This window comes from Melospiza melodia, chromosome 6 (genome assembly GCF_035770615.1).
Source record: "Melospiza melodia melodia isolate bMelMel2 chromosome 6, bMelMel2.pri, whole genome shotgun sequence".
Lineage (NCBI taxonomy): Eukaryota > Metazoa > Chordata > Aves > Passeriformes > Passerellidae > Melospiza > Melospiza melodia.
In genome coordinates, this window is record NC_086199.1 from 18,009,928 (window position 1) to 18,032,562 (window position 22,635).

At 38.8% G+C, this 22,635-nt stretch overlaps 1 protein-coding gene across 2 annotated transcripts in view; it reads left to right on the top strand.

Moving 5' to 3' along the window:
- The window catches only part of PTPN21 (protein tyrosine phosphatase non-receptor type 21), a 44,001-nt gene extending 22,874 nt beyond the window's left edge, over window positions 1-21,127 (top strand). Inside the window, exons 9-20 of one of the 2 annotated variants that reach the window (XM_063160149.1) lie at window positions 82-169; window positions 851-930; window positions 2,026-2,127; window positions 2,660-2,720; window positions 3,314-3,398; window positions 5,562-7,027; window positions 9,111-9,248; window positions 10,866-11,087; window positions 12,198-12,326; window positions 12,640-12,874; window positions 13,537-13,697; window positions 14,670-21,127. In XM_063160149.1, coding sequence (XP_063016219.1) covers window positions 82-169; window positions 851-930; window positions 2,026-2,127; window positions 2,660-2,720; window positions 3,314-3,398; window positions 5,562-7,027; window positions 9,111-9,248; window positions 10,866-11,087; window positions 12,198-12,326; window positions 12,640-12,874; window positions 13,537-13,697; window positions 14,670-14,798 — 2,896 coding nt within the window. In that variant the 3' untranslated portion in view covers window positions 14,799-21,127. The remainder of the gene's footprint in view (window positions 1-81; window positions 170-850; window positions 931-2,025; window positions 2,128-2,659; window positions 2,721-3,313; window positions 3,399-5,561; window positions 7,028-9,110; window positions 9,249-10,865; window positions 11,088-12,197; window positions 12,327-12,639; window positions 12,875-13,536; window positions 13,698-14,669) is intronic. The other variant, XM_063160150.1, reaches the window with a different exon arrangement.
- The last annotated feature ends 1,508 nt before the right edge of the window (window positions 21,128-22,635 follow it).

Genomic DNA, 22,635 nt, shown 5'->3' on the forward strand with positions numbered 1-22,635 from the left:
GTAGTTCTGGTTTGCAGTTGCATGTTTTGAGGTTTGAAAATCAGAGCTTGTCCAGTCATATTCTGTCCCTTTTTTCTGCAGGTGGCATGATATTGCCAACATGTCCCACAATAAATCCTTTTTCGCATTAGAACTGGCAAACAAAGAAGAGACAATTCAGTTCCAAACTGTGAGTACAGTTTTCTTTTCTCTAAGTCATCATTAAAAAAAAACAAAATTAAGACTGATAATTTTAAACCTACTATCTATATATTTAGCAGCTTTGAGCTGTATGAGTGAGTCAAATGTAATAACACTGTCTTTGGCCAGCTTTCCATGGGAAGGCATTAAAAATTTGAGTTTTTAGGTTGAGTACATTGAAGTGTCCAGTTATGTGGTCATAAAAAATGTTCATCCATTCCAGCAAAATTTCTGGCATGCTTTTTTGACTTGAGTCAGTGGCAATTAAAGATAAATATAGCCTTAGAGCTTTGCTGGAGTGGGCCATGGCATTCCTTGCAGAATTCATTTTATTCAGCATCTACCAGTTGCTTTTGTCAAAGGGCAGCTGTTGACAATCTTATGGCAACCTAAACTCTAAATTGTATTGGTGTTACAGCTAATAAGTATCTTGAGCAAAAGGCTTCTACTTTCAAATTTCATAAGTCTAGGAAAATTGTTAGACTAGAGTGTATATTTGGTTCTGCAAAGTAGAGTTTTAGGGAAAACCTGGTGACACTAATAATGTTACATTAAAATTAAGTTGGTCAATGGTAATTTAATCTTAAAAAATTCAGTGGCTTTTCTGAAAGCAAGTAAAGGGTATGAATGTTTGACTTAATGCAAATATTGGGTTTTGTTTTTTTGGCAGGAAGATATGGAAACGGCAAAATATGTGTGGAGGATGTGCGTGGCTAGACACAAATTTTACAGACTAAATAAATGCAGCCTGTAAGTAGAATACATTAGCAGAACTCTTGGTGCCCTTGCAGCTTTCATTGGGAAGTGAAATCTCCCACTCCCTCTGTAAAGTCTTTACTGTCCTATTTAGATTACTTGGATTCATTTTCTTAATATTTTTTGAGAAAATAGTCACCGCCAGTTTTTGAAGTACATACTGATTTATAACAGAAGGCAATATTAAGTGCTGAAATCTCACCATAAGTAATAATGTTTGGCCTTTGCTTCTGGATCACAGTGCTGTGAGAGACTTCAGTTTCTTTGGGGTCTAATATTGCTGTGGCTTGTGAGCTGCTGGAAGCAGCAGGGTTTTGGCCTGTGTTTGGGTGAGCTGCTCTGAAAGGACACTAGAGGCTTTAAAAGGGCGGGCAGTGTATGTGAAGCACTCCTGAAATGTGCTGGATTGACAGCTCAGAGGTATGAGGTTCTTTAGATATCCATGGAATCTGGATAGCTCAAGTAGCACCAGTGCAAAGCAAATTTAATACAATTCATCAAATTAAATTTAAATGGGCTGGCTGCCAACTTGTAAATCAATGGCTGGAATTTGAGCTACTTTACTGGAGCAGCTTTCCTTCAGTTTAGTTTCTTCAGTCAAAGAGTAGAGAATTAGACACAGTGAACACTCTATCACTGGAAAAGCATGGTTTCCATATGTTTCACTCCTCTTCATACATGGGAAGATAGATGTTTGATATCTGCTGAGGCCAGTGGAAAGATAATCAAGTATAATATTTGAGAAGTAACATAAATTTGAAATAGAGTAAACCTCATACCTCAAAGCTTGTAAACTTGTCTGTCTTTTGAGAGTGATAAGCACTGGTAGAAGTAGTGTGTTCATGGGACTTGTGCATTTCTGTCTAAATAATGTCAGATCTGTAGTTCTATAATAAATGTCTGTCTCTAGGATTACTTATTGTAACCACAGTGTGGTTTTATGTCAGGTTAAGTCCTCAAAAAAACTTTTCTGGTTATTTCTTCTCTTAAGATTTCTTGTCATCTGGTCCTGTAGCTGAAAACTGTCTTTTGCATGCCTCTATCAACTTCAGGGTTTTTTTTCTAAATCTGTACATACCTTGTCTTTAGAGACTCCTTGGACTCTCCACCTGAGGAGGGCTCTCAGAAATCTTCCCTCATTCTTTCCCTTCCACGCTTTCCAATCCTTTCTCGTCCTTCACTTCCCAAAGGGTGAGCTTAAAAACATCTTTCTCACTAAAAAATACCTGTTCCTGCATTTGTATCGTTCTGTCTTTTGACCTGCCTTGCTATGAGATGCAGAGCACATGGTGGGGGGAAAAGGAACCTAAGACTTCTAAACTTTATGTCCTGGAGCCAATCCAACAAATTATGAAAATTCATTCCATTAACATCAATGTTGGAACATACAAATGCTAATGCATTATAGTAATGCTTTACAGATCCTGTACATCTGTAATGTTACAGTCCCCAAACAGTTTTATGTCTGACTTTTAGAACAGGCAACTTGTAGAACAGGAAATTAACTGAGATATTTTGATCTTGAGTTTTTGATTTTGCTTTCTGATGGGTAATGCACAGAGCTCTTTCCTATTGAGGCTTGTGTGGAAGACCAACACATGCCTGGCTCCCAGAAATGTGATTTAAGAGTGATTTTTAATTGAATTTGGGAGTGCTTTCTGATTTTTGAAATAGGTCTTGCTATTGTTAAGAATAATTTCTTATCATTAAATTCCTTCTGTAGACAAACTCAGCCAGTTACAGTGAATCCTGTTAGAAGGCGATCTTCATCCAGGATGTCCATGGTAAGGAAAGCAAACAGATTCATGTTTGCATTTTTATGGACTTCAGTTGACTTTGAATCAAATATTACTTCCCCTCAGTGAAATAAAATGAGCAGTGAAAAAGATGAGTCTAGTATGTGAGGAACTGTTTCTGACTTGTAGGAAGAGCTGCTATGTAAAATCTAAATAGTGAAATTAAAACAATTGCAATGAAAAATATTTTAAACACTTCTGGTTTCAGTTTGAACACTGTCTCTAGGAGACTCTCCTAGATGTCAGATGGCGAGATACAGTCTTGGGTTAGTGGAGTGTAATTTCGAGGTTTTGTTCCTAGTTTTCTGATTATTTTTTGTATGACCTCAAAGGAGAAACTTACATTGTGGATTTAGAGAAATGGTTTAAGACTAAGGCTTTTTATGTGTTTATTTGTAGTATAATACACATTACAATACAATACAATATAATATACGCATTATTACTGTGTGTATAGTATTATATATAATATTATATATATATGCGTACAATGGTATACATTATGCATTTTAAAACTTCAATAATTATTTTTAAAACGAATAATCAGTTTTTAAGTAATAGTAAGATATTTACTTTCTTAGCCTAAGCCTCAGCCTTATATGATGCCTCCACCACCTCAGCTGCATTACAATGGTCATTACAGTGAACCATATGCAACATCCCAAGGTAAGTTCATTAAGTCCATGGCCACACTACACAATTTTAGAAGGTAAAAACTTAATTTATATGTGTAGCTACTTTAGCTATGGCTGAATAAATTAATAGGTGAACATGGGGTAGGTTTGTACTAGAACAGTCATTGAGGTGCTTGCTGCTACACTAGACATGTAGGCTAATGTGAAATACAATCATGGAATCACAGAATTGTTTAGGCTGGAAAGGACCTTTAGGATCACCAAGTCCAGCCATCAACAGAGTACTCTCAAATCCATCACTAAACCATGTCCCCAGGTGCCACATCTGCAGGTCTGTTAAATACCTCCAGGAATGGTGACTCCACCTCTTCCCTGGACAAGCCTGTTCCAATGCTTCACCACTCTTTCCAAGAAGAAATTTCCTAATATCCCATCTAAACCTGCCCTGATGCAACTTCCCTGAGGCCATTCTTCTTGTTCTGCCGCTTGTTACCTGGGAGGACACAAACACACCTCAGAGCAACCTCCTTTCAGATGGTTGTAGAGAGCAGTAAGGTTCTCCCTGAGCCTCTTTTTCTCCAGGCCAAACAACCCCAGTTTCCTTCACTGTTCCTCCTCCACGTGCTCTCCTATGGGAGATGAGCAGTTCTGGCATGTGCAGCAACTGTAGACTGAGGTGTCATGTGTGAGTTTAAGCTGACCATTGCCTTTTTTGGTCCATGTATCAAACTGGTATGTTATGCCATTGTGAGATCATTGTCAATATTGGTCTTAATAGCTGCAAAGAGATTGCCCCAAGACAATTCACACAACTAAAAAATTTTAAAAAATAGTTAAATCCAGAATGCAGGAAGAGAGACAATTTTCTAAGTTTACAAGGTGTTGAGGAATTCAAAGGTTAAAGAAGTTTGCAGGTTATGGACTTGGTATATATTTGATTGAAACAATTAAAGAAAAAACCCCAAGCAAACCCTAACATTCTCAAGCTATTTAGACTCTTTATCTTAGCACTTTACAGTGGAGTCATGGCTGCTTGCTCTCATTATTTTGATTGTTACACATTGTGTCTTTAATTAACAAAGTTGCTGCCCTGAAGGGCTGAATCTAATCTGTTGCAAAATCTCCTCAACTTTGATAGGAACTTTTCAGACTTACAAATCTGCTGGATAAATAGCACTCTAAAAGGCCAGCTCACAGGAAGGAATAAGCACATTTTCTATCAAAACAGTTACACAGATCTAAATGAAATACAGGTATTCAGCTACATTCAGAATGTAACTGGATTCTTTGCGGTTTAGTGTTGTAAGTATTGCTGAGTACTTGCTACTGCAGGTGTCCTCTTTTCGAAAACTTTTTTCATAAAACAATTTTTGATTGTCAGAAAATTCATTAACATAAGTGTGGCAATTATTTTGGTGAAGCCAAACAGTTAAATCATGAAGGCATCTACAGCAATGGCTGAATCTGGAGACTGGCAAATTGTACATCCAATGAAGTAGTAATTAAAATTATTAAATATGTCTTGGATGTATAAAGTGTTGGAACATTTTCTTTACAGTGTAGGTGTATATATATATGTGAACAATATATGGTGGTAGTTTAGACTGCCTTCAAAATTTCTGGATAAGAGTTAATTTTGTTTTTTTGAGGTCTTGTGCTATACCTACATACATCCTGAAGGAGTACAAGAGAGAAGAGCGAGGGGTTTTGTCTGCTTGTTTTGGGCTGTTTTTAGGGTTTTGGTGGTATTTTTGTTTTGTTTTGGTTTTTTGTTGTGTTTTTTTTTTTCTTTCTTTCTTTCTTTGCTGTTCAAACTAGTGCAAATCCTAGTGTAGACATTAATTTTTTCAGTGGTGTGGCTTAAGATTGATACGAACTTTGTTTGTTTTGGACTTAAACTTAGGAAGCCTATCCTAAAGAGAGGAAAGTAATTCATAAACAGATGGTGTTTTCCCATAGGGATTTACATGATTGAAATAAATATAATACGTTATTCTGGTGTATATACCTTGGGTATCAACAACAACAGAAAAGCTGGGATTTTGATTTGGGTTTTTTTCCTTCCCATTTCAGTACATAGCTAAGAATAACTGAGGTTTTAAAAATCTCAAGCATTGCCTTAGCTGCCTCTTAATAGAGGATAACTTTGTTTGATGTCCTGGGCATAAAGATTGTTGTTACACTTTGCTTTCAGATAACCTCTTTGTGAGCAATCAGAACGGATACTACTGTCACTCTCAGACTAGCTTGGACAGAGCCCCTCACGACTACAGCGGTCGGATCCGCAATGGGAGTGTCTATAGTGCACACAGCACAAACTCCTTGAACAATCCACAGCATTACTTGCAGCCATCCCCCATGTCCTCTAACCCAAGCATTACTGGAAGTGATGTGCTCAGAACTGACTATGTCCCATCACACAGACACAGTGCACTAATACCACCTTCTTACCGTCCCACGCCGGACTATGAGACTGTGATGAGACAGCTCAACAGGGGGATGGTGCACACAGACAGGCAGAGTCATTCAATGAGAAATCTTAACATCAGTAACACATATGCTTACAGCAGGCCCGATGCCTTAGTTTACAGTCAGCCTGAAATTCGAGAGCATGCCCACTTTGCTGCCCCACAGTCTAACCATTATCCATTTAACCTGAACTACAGCTTCCATAGCCAATCCCCCTACCCCTATCCTGCTGAAAAGCGCCCAGTTGTTGGGGCAGTCAGTGTGCCTGAGCTGACAAATGTGCAGCTCCAGTCCCAGGATTACCCAGCACCCAACATAATGAAGACTCAAGTCTATCGCCCGCCTCCGCCGTACCCGTACCCCAGGCCTGCCAACAGCACTCCTGACCTTTCCCGGCACATCTACATCAGCAGCAGCAACCCGGATCTCATCACCAGGCGAGTGCACCACTCTGTGCAGACGTTCCAGGAGGACAGCCTGCCTGTGGCCCATTCCCTTCAGGAGGTCAGTGAACCTCTGACATCGGCACGCCACGCTCAGCTGCAGAAAAGGAACAGTATTGAAATAGCTGGATTGACTCCCAGCTTTGAAGGAATGAGAATTAAAGAGAGGACCATGTCAGCTTCTGCAGCAGATGTGGCTCTTCCAAGAGTTATCTCAGAAGGATCACAGCCCAACATTCTGATGGAGAGAACGAAGCAAAAAGAAGGTGAGCAAGAAGAATGTGTGAACTGTGATCACAAGAAAACCCTTTCAGATGCCACTATGCTGATTCACAGTAGTGAGGAAGAAGAAGAATTTGAAGAAGAGAATAAGGCCAGTACAAGTCTTTCTCCTCTCCCTGAAGATCAAACCCAACTTTCATCTGTTATGGGAGGTTATTCTCATGATTCAGTACTGAACTACCCTTATAGCTCTGTTACTTCATCTGCTGGCCCTTTGCATATCCTTGAGCCTAAATTACACATCACAGAGGCAGAGAAGAGAATGAAAGATATGAGCCCTGTTCATTTACTAGTAGAAAGCCAGGTACAGAGAAGAGGGGAAGGACTGCTTACTCCATCTATGTCAGAATCTGATCTTACAACATCAGGCAGATACAGAGTAAGGAAAGATTCAGTAAAGAAGAGACCCGTGTCTGATCTTTTGTCTGGGAAGAAGAATATTGTGGAAGGCCTTCCCCCTCTAGGTGTAAGTGGATACTATTTGCTATGTTTTGAGTTGTCTGTAGCAGTTGATTGTTGTTTTTGTTTGAAGTTTGGGGTTCTTTTAGTCAGTCTGAGATGCTTTTAAAGCATTTGAATTAAAGCTACCTTAAGCTTGACCTTTGTATTTCTGTTTCCCTGGTTAACTTTGCTTAGCTGTCTTTTAGCCCCTTCTCTGCCATGTCTGAGTTCTGTTTGCTTAGTCCACTCACACAAATCCAGCTGTGCAGTCTCCATCCATCTGAAAACCTAACCTGGCTAGGAACTTTAGAAAAAGCTAATTTAAAATCAGTTCTAGATCCCTATTCTGCCCTACTTCTTATCTGGAGCAGAAGCAACTCTTTCTATTCAACTTTCTTTTCTTTCTCTCACTGAAAAATGATATGTAGATGAAATATCTACTTTTTAAAAAATTTCTTTACCTGCTTCTTCTGACCTAAGAGGGAACCTGACCCCTTAAGGAATAAATTCTTTCCTTGCATTTTCTTCTTTACTTCATGCCTTCCTTTTTTCATATCCTCTCCCTTCTGCCTTCTCTTCAAGCTGTTTTTATCCCACTGAAGGTATTTCTTGCTTGCCATATCTCTTTCTCCTACTCCAATCTTATGACACTGTAAATAGTGAAAAACTGCAAGTTTCACCTTTTCTGTAATTCCTACCTCATAGAAACATCAAGGTCTGTGTGGAATGAACAATTACACTGGCACTCCTTAGTGCCCACTTTGCTTTAAAATTTTGTTCAGTTTTATGCAGTTTGTGGCAGATTTCAGATGCTAATAGAGGAAGACCATTTTATATTATTATTTTGCCTTTTAAATTTGATTGATACCTGAGTTAGTGTCAAATAGTTTTCTGCACAAGCTGGACTGCAGGGGAACTGCCATATAAATTGTACTTCTGTGGTAATAGCAGATATTGCAAAAACTAACCTATGCAAAAGCTATGTATTGAAATAGTTCCTATTTGTTCTCCAAAATATACATTTTCAGACAGTAATGTGTCGACCAAAATCAGACCTTGCTTTTCCTTTTGACAGTTACGTAGTTATGGCATGTTCCTGTCAACCTTTAAATTAAATTAATATCAGAATTTTTCATTTCAAGTGTTTGTAACATAGTTTCTGCTTCAGAAACATTTAAGTGTTGTTGCATAATACAGAACATTACCTTTCTGTGTTCACAATGGAGATGAATATCCTAGTTACAAAGCTGGCCCCAACATATGCTTGCACATTTTGCTTTTCAATGAACTTTTATTGTTGTGTTTGTGTTCACTTCACTTTTAAATGCAGTCTCATCCTGTTAGGTTTGTCTTCCTATTTCTTACCACCATTTAACTTTTGAAAGCATTATCATCCAAGCAGCACATGTGCTCATATTTTCTGTGTATTTTTGTTAACAATTAAACTTAGCAATGGCAGGAATGATGAAGTTTCCTCTTACCCATTTTAAAAGAATAATTTGAATTGATTCCTTCATAGAAATCCCCCTTTGATATTTTTCACCAAATAAGTAATGGTAATTCTGTAATTTAGATTCATGGCCCAGTCCAGGACTCAAATCTGTCTGCAGTTCTGTGTTCATGTTTTGTATGTCAAGTGTGTTGCAAACTTAGTAAAACATTTAACTGTATCCAAATATCTGAAAGGTATATGGTCATTGCCTGATTGTAGGGAAGAAAAGTGCCTGCAAACTGAATAGTCCAGTAAGGAATCATTGTAATGTATTTTTGGGTTTGGGAAATGTTCCCAGGTCTGTTCAAGAATGTTAAGTATCTGCAGTTGCCTCCTCACACCCTCAGTGGTGAGCTTTGTAGAGAACAATATTTGTCATTCTCATGCAGTTTCATTAACCTGTCTGGAATGAAGACAGACCTGTGCTGTGTCCCTGGAGGAATGTAGTCCCACCACCCTAACCTCTCACTGCAGGGCTTATCAAAGAAAAGGGTCAGAGCTGTTCACAGAAGGGGCCAGAGAAGGATCTTTTGCTTAGCTGAACTCATCTGGTTTCTGCTTTATAACTTCATCAGATATTTAAGAGTATTTACAAGTTTTAGCTTTTCTTTTGCAGGGTATGAAAAAGAATAAAAATGATGCAAAAAAAATGGGGCCTCTGAAGCTAGCTGCCCTAAATGGACTGGCATTGACTAGGATGCCTCTGCCAGACGAGGGGAAGGAAGAATCAACGAGAGCAACAAATGATGAAAGAGTATGTTGAAGTTTTTTAATGCTTGATTTACAATAGCAATTTTTCAAAATTACATGATTATGAATGGTACATTTTATTGATTGTAAAATGCTTCATATTAATGCAACTCAAATGATGAGAAGAGAAAGAAAATAAAAAGATTCCAGGTTGACAAGTCATTACTAGAAATATTTGGTGTAATTCAGATTTTTCTTTAAGATGACAGTCATTCAATTATAGTTTACCCTTTGAACATACAGGAAATGAATTAACTAGTACCTACTGATATATTTTTGTGCAACTCATCCTGCTTTCTCTCCTAATTATGGGTTTTCCAGAGTGAAAAGGTGTGAAATCTAAAATTCTGAGTTTGAGATTGATTTTATTTGCAATTATTAGTAATTCATATGGTGTTTAGAGTAAGTTTTGAAGTTAAATTGCATCCTCAGAATACAACTTATGCAGATTGAATTTATCTATTTTGTTCAGGTAGACCCTAAAAAATATAGATAGAACTTGTTTGATGTGCTGAAATTTTAAACTCAGTAGAGGATGTCAGAACAATGAGATGACAGCAGGTTCTAGAATTTGAGGATCATTATTTGAGAAACATAAGATTCCATCAGCTTGTGTCAGGATAAAAAAAATGTAGAAGTAAAAACTAGTAAAAAAAATGCTCAGCTTCATGCTATTGTCAGTTTAAATATGTGAGTTTAGCCTAAAGATAATAAATGAGTTTGTGCAGTTGATGTATTGTTGTGCAAATTGCATATGAGGGAAGTTTACACCTTCCTCTGTAACATTTGGCATACTTACTTGATATAAGACACTTCCATGACCTGATACCACAGAGCAGTTGCTGTAAGAATCTGGGGACATGTGACATAGATGAAATTTTCTGGCTGAAATCTTACACATTATTCCTCCTTATTGTTGGCAGAGAGATGCAGAAATTCCAGAAGTGTCTTATGATTTAGAAACAACTTGGTTTCAAAAGAATAAAGGGGAGGAGGGAGTAGTTTATTAAATAAAGAAGATGGAATTATACTATTAGAAAAAAATTATGGGTTTATACTTTAACTGCTGCAAGTTTCTAAGGCAGCTTTCCTGCCTTAGAAACTTGCTGCAGTTAAAAGTATAAATCTAGATTTTTTTCTAATAGTTTTCTTCCATCCAAAAAACTAAGTTTATGAGGTTTTTTATTATTATTTTTGTTTATTATATAGTTAAAGGAGACATTTAAAACTGTGTCACCCAGCTGCTATATTGAGCAGGTGGATCAAAGGTATTTGAAGCAGTGTGCAGTACGGCATAACTGGTTGGCCAAATTTTTTCTCCCCAGATGGGCTGTCTTTACAGAAACTATGAAGTAATTTTTCCTTTACCAGCAGTACCCAACTAAATCTTTGTGACCTAGTGAAGTATAACAGGCTGCTTAGTTTTCACTTGAACAAAATTCCTGCTGGTTAGGATTGCCTCTAATTTATTCTGGTATGCTTGTGGAAGCATTAATAGCTGGAGAAGCATTGCAGAAGTATGGAGGAGAAGAAAATACGTCAATTTTACATCTCATGAGCTCTCAGTGTAAACAGGCTGCCCTCAGAGAGTGACCTTGCCCGGCTGTGTGCTGTGTTGCAGTGCAGAGCCCTGGAGCAGCGGCTGGAGCAGGGCATGGTGTTCACGGAGTACGAGCGCGTCCAGAAGAAAAGGCTGCGGGATGGGGAGTGCTCCATCGCCCGGCTGCCCGAGAACGCCGAGAGGAACCGCTTCCAGGACGTCCTTCCCTACGATGACACCAGGGTGGAGCTGGTCCCAACCAAAGAAAACAACACGGGTTACATCAATGCATCCCACATCAAGGTCAGAGAAATTTCCCAGTTCACGTGCAACTGAAAATGCATCTCCCTATCAGTTTTTGGTTTGGTGAAATCAGTGACAATCACTCCATCTCTCTCTCTTTCTTTTCTTCTCCAGGGTTTCTTTGGGGAAAGCAGGAACCTGTTTTCCTAATCACCTAGAATAATAGGGGGTTAATTACTGGAGGGATCTTCTGCATTTTGATTCTGTGTTGATTTGATCTACTGTTGCTTTTCTGTGTTCCCTCTCTGGGGATTGCTGCTAACAAGAGATCTCCATTCTGCCCAGAGCTAAGGAGGCAAATATGCTTAAAGCAAACTGGATTCCTCTGCAATGACTGTGATATTTTTGAGCTGCATTGTTTCTTCCTTTTCTGTACTCTCAGACTATCCACTATGAGCAGTAGGCTTGCTCCTAGCTTAAGCTTTTTTGGATGGTTAGAGCCAGAGCCAGGGGGAAACTGGCTTTTTCAAAGCCTTCAGCTGACCTTTGCCCCCATCCTTAACTCTTTAAGCTCTGTTTAAAAGACTTTGAAGGGTGTCTTCAAGAACCTTGAGGGCAGTTCATTTTTCAGTACATTTATCTGCTCTAAGGGCAACTACAGTTGTTTTTTATGAGAAGAGTTGAGATTGTCAAAGCAGCACTTGTGTTGCTGTCTTTTTTTAATAAATCTGTTTGTATACTGACATGGCATCATAGTTTCTCTGCTTCATTCACAGATGTTGATCCTTCTCAAGCAAGATAATATTTTTTCAGGAAAGAACAACTAGTACAGTAATAATATTTACAGCACTAGAGTAGAAAGCTTCTCTAAACAGGAATTTTCTAAAAGACCTCAAATTCACAAAGGAGAAATACATTTTATTTTCTCAGTTTGATGTGAAGCTTGTGATATAAAATACATTTATTTAGCTATGAATCTGTACAATTGTGGCTCTTCTGCATCTAATGTGACAAGATGCGGCTAAAAAATGGGGCAGATATAACTCACAATGGGCTTTAGCTTCTGTGGTGTTGCAGTCTTTTTTCATTTTGTGCATCTTCAAATGGCTGATGTTAGAACTGGGGAGAGGGTTTTCAATAATTACTAATCTAATGTCTCTATTTTCACAGATCTCTGTTGGTGGCATAGAGTGGGATTATATTGCCACACAGGGCCCTTTGCAAAACACATGTCAGGATTTCTGGCAGATGATCTGGGAACAAGGGATTGCCATCATAGCTATGGTGACAGCAGAGGAAGTGAGTATAAATTGAGTTGTGTTTCTCCCAGAAATTCCACAATGATTTTTTTTATAATCTGTTAGAGGAGGGGGATGTTTTTTCCACCAACTAGATTGATTGAAGATAAGTTTCTAGTGACCCCTTTCTGTCTTGATTCCTTTGGCAGAAAAATGAATTTGCAAGCTCTTTCTGATGGAAAGTTGGTTTTCCCAGTAAGAGGCCATAACACATTAATACTACTTAGTGGAGGAGAGATACAGTTGTTACTACAGGAACATTAGTTTTATGAATGTTCTTCGGTTTCTTGCTAAGCAAGTGTTCTGCTTTTAAGGAAAGTGGGAGAGAAAAAAGCTTCAGATACTGGCCACGTCTTGGTTCAAGACACAACACTGTGACATATGGAAGATTTAAGATTACCACGCGATTCCGCACCGACTCCGGCTGCTACGCAACGACAGGATTGAAGATTAAACATCTGCTCACAGGACAGGAGAGAACGGTTTGGCATTTGCAGTACACTGACTGGCCAGAGCATGGCTGTCCAGAAGATTTAAAGGGATTTTTATGTAAGTTGTACTTAATACCTTTGGTTTGGGGTGTGGTTTGTGGTGTTCTATTAATACCTTCTGAAATGGCTGCTATATATGAAGTAACTTTGGACAAGTAAGCCAAGCATTCCATTGTAAAAGGTTTCTTCACACCAGCAAGAGATACCGAATTATATTTTTTGCAGGAATATACCAATTTATTAAAGTGACTCCTTCTGTCTAAATCAAATAATTTATCAGAAGTCCGTATAGAATAAAACATAATTGCACTGCATACTACGCATTCGAGTATGTTGCAGCCGTAGCTGTCTTTAGTAGGAATAGGAGAACAAGGCAAGGAAATCCTTTCAAAAGCTAGATGATCCTTGTAGGTCTGTATTGCTATGGTTGGGGTATGACTTCTGCACCTAATGTGACGAGAATGCAGCTAAAAAATGGGGCAGATATAACTCACAATGGGCTCCTACTTCTGTGGTGTTGCAGTTGTTTTTCATTTTATGCATCTTCCGATGGCTGATGTTAGAACTGGGGAGAGGGTTTGTGATTTGTACAATGCATCCTTTTTCTGTGGCATATGTCCATTGTTAAATTACTACTCTCTGGTGGTCATACAGCACAATAGCATAGCTTGTGTGGCTTCCTCTCCTAATGACTGATTTGTGTCCTGTTGAACGTGGCAGCGTACCTGGAGGAGATCCAGTCGGTGCGGCGGCACACCAACAGCACGGCCGAGCCCCGGAGCGCCAACCCCCCGCTGCTGGTGCACTGCAGCGCGGGCGTGGGGCGCACCGGCGTGGTCATCCTGGCCGAGATCATGATCGCCTGCCTGGAACACAACGAGGTGAGCTCCTCTCCTTCCTGCTGCTTCAGATCATGTTAGGCACTGGAAGGGGCAATAAATAACCTGCCTAGAATGTGTTATGGCTGTTCATGGCTGTTCATGGCTGTCCATACTGGCAGAGATCATGATCGCCTGCCTGGAACACAACGAGGTGAGCTCCTCTCCTTCCTGCTGCTTCAGATCATGTTATGCACTGGAAGGGGCAATAAATAACCTGCCTAGAATGTGTTATGGCTGTTCATCTGAGCAGCTGTTGGGAAAGGCCTTACAACTGTGCTAGAAATGGCTCTTGGGAATTCAGCAGAAGTTAATAATCTTTTAGAGCTGCCCACATACACACCAGGCACTGGAATGCTCATTTGGATTCTTGATTCCCTAAGACGTTGAGTCATTGAGTGGAGTAAGGTATGCCCTAGGCCACTGAGCATATTTCAGGATTTCATTTACTGCTCCTTGCCTTTATTAGAATTGATAATATTCAAGAGCGTCCTTTGTAGCCAGTCTCTGTACTTGTTACTATTTTGTTCCTAAGTGCAGTGTATTTGCAGTATCAGTCTCAGTAGAGGACAATGTGGTAGTTTAATAGAATAAAATCCATCTTATCAACTTCTAGCCTGAATTGGATGGCTGTAAAATGTTCATTAATAATATAATATTATTAACAACATACTTATTGTTTCATTGTGCATCCCTCTCCTAACACTGTAACAGGCTTTTTCAGCCATTAGATTTGTGAAGACCAATACCCCATGAGACAGGTACCTTTCCCATTATGCATATTTCCCAGATGGTCAGTGGTGTAGTGCAGTCTGTACTGCAGGCAGGGGCAATGAATTGTCAGAGCTGAAATCAGAACAGCTGACTCTGTCCTTAGATCATCACTAAGGTACTGCTCTGAACCTCCTGCTGGGAACAGGCAAGCCAGTTTCCTTGCTCACCAGTCACTTGTAATGTTTTGTTCCCTTCGTGCAGATGCTGGACATCCCACGAGTGCTGGATATGTTGAGGCAGCAGAGGATGATGATGGTGCAGACTCTTTCGCAGTACACTTTTGTCTATGGAGTTCTCATTCAGTTTCTCAAAAGTTCTAGACTCATCTAACCCCTGCCACTTCCTAAGAGACTCTGCAAGAGTTTACAGAAAGAAAATTGGAGTTGTCCAGAGCTGTTCTCACTGGTGTTTTCCTCATTGATGGATCCCAGAGTTACCATTTGGGGCTGCCATGGGACTGTTAAATGCGAGTCAGTGCAACAGTCCCTGCACAGCAGGATCTTGGCTGGACTGAATCCTTCCCACGTTCAGCCACAGTCACATTAAGGAATGATTTTACTTGTACTGCTCTGTAGTACTTGCACACATTCTTTAGAGTGGTGTTACTCTGAGCAAAATAAGTATTTTATGGAATGGAGGTATATAGTACAATTTACTGACACTATGTTTTGAAACATAATTGTTGACTGTGCAAAAGCTAAAATCTGTAGGTGCAGATGGGGTCAGAAATCTGCCCCTTGGGAATGTCAAGGTCTTATGCAGTTTGATTCTGCTTTCAATTTTATATTTAGAACAATACATCTATATTTTTAAAATGAACATTTGGTTTCCTCTGGCTTACTTAGCAAAATGAGCAGCTCTTAGATATTTTAAGCAGTTGCTTTAAGAACAGTTATTTTTATATTTGGGATTTTTAAATTTAAAAGAAAACGAACTACCACAACAGAAAACTTTTAAACATAACAATATTTTCAGAGGAGAAGACTGACAATGTTTGAACCAACTTTTCAAAAATCATGCAGAAAGTCCTAGGGAAGCTGTTGGTAGTTAGCTGTAGTGCCATGTGATAGTGAAAGTGAAAGATAATGGCAACTGTTGATAATTTTCATTTCAGAGGAGGCATTTCCTGCAACAGGCAGGGGAAAAATATTTTAACTATCTGTGAGGTTATTGGAAACAAATGGATGAGAGAAAGTACATATTCAGTATTATTCATATATTTAGAGGACAGTTTGATTTTACTGGCTGAAATCAAAGTGGATGCAAATGTTTTAAGCACTTTTTTTGCTCTGTTATTTATGTAGCTAAATATAGAGACTATAATCATGCATTGTTTCATTTGGTAATATACCATTACTAACCTGTTATTTTAAGAAGAGCTTTTTAAGTTGATGAAGTGAGAGAACCAAAATGGGAGTAAGAAGGTGCAGAGTGGCGAAGTGGAAATGATTGTCTGAAGTGTAATGGAGGAGGTGTGGCAGCTATGGTTGCTGGTTTACACAGTGCAAAGATGACCTTAAAAAAATGCTCATGTTCCAGCCAAGAAAGCCAGTAAAGCACTGGAATTTTCTGTAGAATCTTCCAGATTATTTTGTTAGTGCTAGAGCAAATTTTGCTAATGCTGTGCAGTGTTGCAATGAGGAACATTTGAGAAATTGCAGAAAGGAGCTCTTAGAGGGAGCACTGGGGATGGGGTAATTTAGTGGCTGGGTAAGTGGCTGAGTCAGTGGCTGTGCATGGACCTGAAGTAGGCAGGTACAGACTACTGGTCAAATGATGATATCCCTAAATAATCCTCTGTGGTTTTCAGTGGGGACAGTGTGGTTTTAGCTGCCTGTCAAAGTGTTTTGAGATGCTGAGTTGAAAATCCCTGTTCCAAATTGAGTGATATTTTTTGATATCTGGTTTAATTAAAAAAACCCCTGTATAGTAGACCAGTCTGCAGGCATGGTTAAGTGTACATTTCCCTGGATACCTGCTTAGTGAAATGAAATGAAACTAAAAGTCAGATTTAATAGTGCTGAAATTGTTATTTTTCTGAGGGTTTGGAAACTATTAAACCCCCTTCAAAACAATAGTTGTGTCCCAGAACACGAATTAAGGATTATAAATTGGTTGCCTCAATTTCCTTTGTAATAAGCTGCTTCCATGAAGGTAAACATATGGTCCAAATGGCATTGAGATAATATATTATTTTGTACAAAAGATATTTCTTTTAGGTACACAATATTGATCTGGTGCTTTCAGGTCTGCTTGGAAGCAGTCTGATTTGTTGTATTCTCAGTATAAGTTAGATTGAATATTTCAGATTAGGGAAAAGAAATTTGTTCTTATATAAAATGCCTAGGAATTGTTAATTGCCAAACATAAAACTGGAAGTCCAGAGGAAACCAGTTGCTGAAGACAGATCCTTTATACCTAAACCTTGCAGACATACCAATCTGACATATCTGTGTTGACAGAAGTATTGAAAGAAGTAAATATACTTAGCTATTTTTATCATGCTCGGTTTTAAAAACATTGTTTTTAAAAATTTTTTGCCACAGTTCACTTCTATCTGCAGAAATGTTATTGAATGGGAGGGCAGGCTCTGAAATGTAGCTTGTACCTTTTCCATTTCTTAACTTTGCACTGTGGTCTTCGTCACCTGATAGATGCATTTTTAATGTCATGATGGACAAGCAGAACCTCAAGCAGCAGTTTCTGAGACAGAACATCAGCTGTGAGGCATTAAAAGGAACAGTAATAACAAGCAATTTAATCCAGTATTTATGGGATTATCTGAGGTGGGTGAGGAAATGTGTATCTTTTAGCTTATTTTTATGTTTAGCTAAAAGAAATTGTGTTCATTTTAGAGGTGGCTCTGCTCAAATCTGGTAGTCACAGTCTTGGTTTTTTCAGTGTACCACTACTACCTCCTCCCCTTCAGCCTCCAGTTCTGTCCATCAGCAGTCTGTTTTTGCAGTTATAGACTTGACCTTATTAGACTTGACTTTATGTGAGTTTTTCTACTGACCACCGTAGGATTGCTTTTGTTTGCAAGCATATGGCTCTGAGTGAGCATTGAAAATGAGCAGTTTCTCTTCTAGATACCAAATGAAATTAAACTTCACAACCTTCTTTAAAAATTATTTTTAAACCATTGTTTAGATTTTCAGTTAATTTATAAAAGACAGTTCAGTTTTTAGCACTTTTGTTCTGAGCCTTGAAAAGGGATGCATTTTTACATGTAGTTGTGCTGGGTGCTTCGTGAAGTTCTGGATGTTATAACAATATCCACTGTCCAAATCCAGCCACAGTGTGAGTCAAAGGTGGATTTATTTGTCAAAAAACTTAAAATTTCTCTAAAAGCCTGTCCAATTTTGCCAAATGTGTATCTGTTTTTATGGGGATGAAATCAGATGATTATGCAAGATTTGAACAGAGTTTGTTTAGTAAGAAAAGTTGTATGAAGAATTCTTGGCAAAGATGATGCTGATCTCTAGGGATGTCAGAGCTCTCAGGGACAAATAAAGGTGCTATATACTGTCAAGAGACAGATTTGATGGTCTTTTGTTGACTAGGTAGAAGATGCTTTCTAGGATCAAATTATATGAAGAGACAGGAGAAGAGCATACAAACTGTAGCAAGGACATCTGCATGTTTGGTTTCTTTCTTGGTTGCTCTGATGAGAGATTTTTTTTTTGGCCAGTGAATCTTTGTAGTCTTGGGCTAAAACCTCTTCTCTAAGAAGCAAAATCAGAGCCCTGTCCATTGCAAAGATGTCACTGACTTGGCTGGGATAACTTTAGGCTGCAGCCCCTCCTGGCCCTGTTTGGTGAGGGAGGAGCTCTGAGGTGCACAGGGCAGTTTGGCACAGCCTCTGCAGCCTTCACAGCAGTGCTCCCCTTTTTTCTGCTGCCCCCCAGGAAGAGCAGGAAAAGCTTTATGCCTTTATTTCACTCATTGGAATACCTTTCACACAAGGTGCAGGATGCTACAGTTTATATGTAGAAATACATTTAATTCAAAGAAGGTGACCAAGGCAGTGTTCCTGTATTTCTATGAATGAAAAGCTGCTCTAAGTTATCACCAACATTTAGAAAAAAAGTCAAATACAGTAATAACAAATAAAACTAAAGCAAATTTTTACTAAAGTGGAAAAGATTCTTGACATTTTAAATTTGGCTTCTCTTGTAATCCTGTGTATCTCTTTTTGAAATGGGCAACGCTTGGAGCAATTTTCTCCAGAATGGCTCCTTTAAATGTAATAAGTAAGGCTGAGGCTGCTGCTCCAGCTGCTGCTGCTGCATGTTTTGTGTTGGAGCAGCTGTTGAAGTTGAGTGGCTCATAGATTTCAATGGCTTCTGGACCAAACTTGGAAACTGCAGGGTTGTTTATCATAGCTGTGTAATGAAACCTCAGTTTTAATATCAATAGCATCACTAAATCCCTGGGATTTAAAAACAGTGAACCCATCACTCTATTTCAATAGTTCAAACTATCAATTTGAAAGAATCAATGCTTCAGTTGCTAAGAACTCAGTGCTTTAGTGTTTAGGGTTGGGTTTTTTTCTGTTAGGGGCAAAGTTGTGGAAAGCCAGAGTCCAGCCCTGCAAGATGCAAAATTCCTGCAGTTCTTCATGATACCGTAGGAATTAGCATGGGCTTACTGCCAATGAAAGCCTGAGCCCTTGAAGCATGAATGTGCACCTCTGCTTTAAATTCAAATACAGATTACAAGAATTAACCAAAAGAATGCAGCAGGAATGTGCATACAGGGAAGTACAGCATTCAAAGGAAAAGTAGATGAGAGTTCAAAAGAAATTCTCTTGTGCAAGTACAAAATTTTGGATGTAGAGAGTGAGGATGTGAGGAGTGGCAGAAGGCATTTGGAGGAGGATTTGGAATGTTTTGTATCCAAAGTAGAGCTGCTAGCAGGGTTTGAGTCATATGGTATGTTTTTCATGGCATGGTAGGGTAAGTGAATGTAGTCATAGGTGTTATTTTTACTGGCTTTTTAAAATGTGATTTTTTTTAAACTCCAAATACTTTTTCAGAGGCTCTGTTATTTTTACATATCTTCCTTTCCAAATGTATTGAATGCAATCTGTCAGCTTAATTTCTGTTTACTTATTAAAGGTCAGATTTTTCAAACTACAGTCTCTGGTTTTACAGATACAAAATGCAGGGGGAATAGGCATACTTGCAATTTTGCAGTGATAATTTCTAATGGATGCAGGTGAGATGATTCAAAATTCTAACTATGTTTTGAATGAAGCCAGGTGTATGCAGTTGGTGTGAGTTGCACCAAGTTAAGGCTGGGCTAACAATGAGATTCCTGAAATATGGAATTTGCCATGTACTTAGAAGGTCTGTTGCAATGCAGCATTTGCAACACAGTGACATTAAAACAATGTACTGCTGTGCTAAGCTAAGGGGAAAAAAATCTTAAACTGCTGTTGCAAATGTATCTGTAAAAAGAGAAGTTAAAGAAACAAAAATTCTCAATATGATCTTGCTCGGGAGCAACTAACTTGGTGCACTCTGTTGGCATCACGTTACTTTAAGATCTAACTGGACTGAAAAAAAAGGATTTGTTAACTTCAATGAGCATTTCAAAAACCTGTTGCTAAATAGCCTTTGGTTCTATTCTTTGCTATTTTCCACATCGTGCTGTGTTTGGTGGTTAAGAATAACCTTGAGGGTGTTTGTTTTGTTGAAGTCTATTCTTCAGCTTTACTTAGGGAACGAAGCTAGAAATCAAATGTAAAGAATCTAATGAACAGTTTACAACAGATCCAGCCTGTGGCAAGTCAAAGAGCAAAGCTGCAGATACTGTAATGTTCTTTGGTTCAGATATGCAGCAATCAAAACTACCAAATTATTAATTTTATGAGCAGTTTCAGAAGGTGCCTAACTTTTATAAAGGGAATTAAATGCTGTTTTTCCATTTGGAAATATTTAGGTAAAATTAGGAGGCTTTCTTTTAATGTACTTTAAAGACATTGCAAATGCCATTAATTTTTAGAATGGTAGGAAATTTGATGGAGAAAACCCCTGTAAAATCCTCCAGTCTGTCACCTTGCTAATGCTGGACAATTCTGACAGACAAGGTGTGTATGCTCTTTACAAAGATACTTGCTTAAGTTGCTTTGAAATACCCAACTTATCTGTCCTCTTTGTGGCTGTTCTGGGGGCACCTGGATGGAAATTTAAGAGGCTTTACCTGGCAAATCAGCAAGTATGTACACTCCTGCACACTGCTGGAATCCCTTCATTCATTAAAAGCAAACAGGTGTTTGAAATCCTGACAGCAGTTTTGTAGGACCGAGTCCTTAGTGTCAGAGGAACACAGGATCTGGCTCCATTTCCTTCAGTTTTCACTTGAGCCAGTATGCAAGGATTTTAATGGGACTTTGTTTAAAAGTAGCAAACATGAAGTATTATTTTCTAGTACTAAGCTAGTGGTTAATATGTCTATTTTTTGCTGTCTTGCCACCAATACTGTAAAAATGTATAATCAAACCAGCTTTAATTCTTGTAAAACTGAAATTGGTTTGTAAAACAATGTATAAATTGTGTTTCATAGACAGAAAAGCTTGTATTACTGAATGTAATATATGTGAAATGAATATATTATAGTCTATTTTTGCCATGGAAATAAATATTTGAAGCAATTATGAGTTTTTATAGTTCCATTATTAAAGGAAAAATCCAAGAACTTACTCTTCATGTGTAGTCCTAAGATGGGACTTTGCCTTCAGTTCACAAAGGTGTGATCCCTTTTCCAATGTGCTGCAAGTACCGGGTATAAAATTTGTGTCAGGTACTAATAGGTGTCATCTTTGTGGCAGGAAAATCTTGTGTCTGCCGCTCTGTCATATTTTTTCGCAATGTCTTGTATTTTCTAAAGCTGTTTTTGGTACTGAACTTCCAGTTTCCCTCTAACACTTAAGTGTAGGAGGGATTAAAAGCTTTTGAAAGTTGGAGATCCCTTTCCAAAAACATGTGAGAGAAGAAACAGTTGATTGTATGCTTACTATGATTGGAGTTGCTGCCAACAACAAGCAATGAAGTTATTTTCATTCTAGAACTGGCATTGAGTTAAAAAGGGAGGTGATGCAGAGCTTGCTCTACACACCTGGTGCAGCATGAATGAGGCTTTGTGAGGTGAATACAAGAATTGTACACCGGACATTATAGCTTCACACTGGACAAGTGCATATCCTTTGTCTTTGCTTTATTTGGAGCATTGTCCACCTAGCTCCATCTGAAACAATCAGGCTTTTAGCTAAATTTTGTCTTCTAGGTGCAACTCAGTTTGAAGGCATTAATCAGCTTAAGGTAAGACAGTTACAAACCACAGATCCATCTGTACTTGTCAGAGCAGTTCCCAAATGCTGGGGAATGTCCTGTGTGATGCTCATTGTAAGCAAAGTGCTTTTATCAGACATTGATTCAAAACCAGAAGAGGAAAATGAGACTTCCTGGGACCTGAGGCTCATGGTGAAACACTCAGCAGTTTTGATCACACATTATTTATACTGGTTTTAGACCTCTGGCAAAAGTATCTTCAGAAACCTAAATTTCCTCTAAATCCAAATGGTTTTAAACTGCAGTTGTTATTTTCCAGCCACTGTAAAATTCCCATTAGAGACTTCTGGTAGTCAGAGTTGGTTGACTTGATGCTTGGATTTGGCTCATCTGGCACTTCAGGAGCTTTCTTGGGCAAGAGCTCCAGGACTTGGTACACGAGAAACTTATGGGAGCTGATGAGAGAAGTTTCTGGCTCACCCAGAAGAGCAATAGGAATCCAAATGACAGGTATCAGACGCACTAGCTTTGATGCACTGCAAAAAAGCTCAATCTACCCAAAATAAGGAGCATTGCTGAGTGTATGAACTCCCTGCAGTCAGAGCAAATTTGTCCTTAGTGCCATGGTGTTAGGAGGGCTGCCATGGTGAGTTTAGCATTTTCAGTGCATGTATGCCATCAAGCTGGAAGTACAGTGCTCCATTTGAGCCTGTTTTCAGGACAAAAGGTCAGCCTTATCCCTCTGCACAGTGCTGGTGTTTAAAGAATGACAAATAAGCAGAACTGAGAGTAATGGACATTCAGGCAATGCTTCACAAATACTTCAGGTTGAATTTCCTGATATTTGGGAAGGTAACTTTGGCCATGGGCTG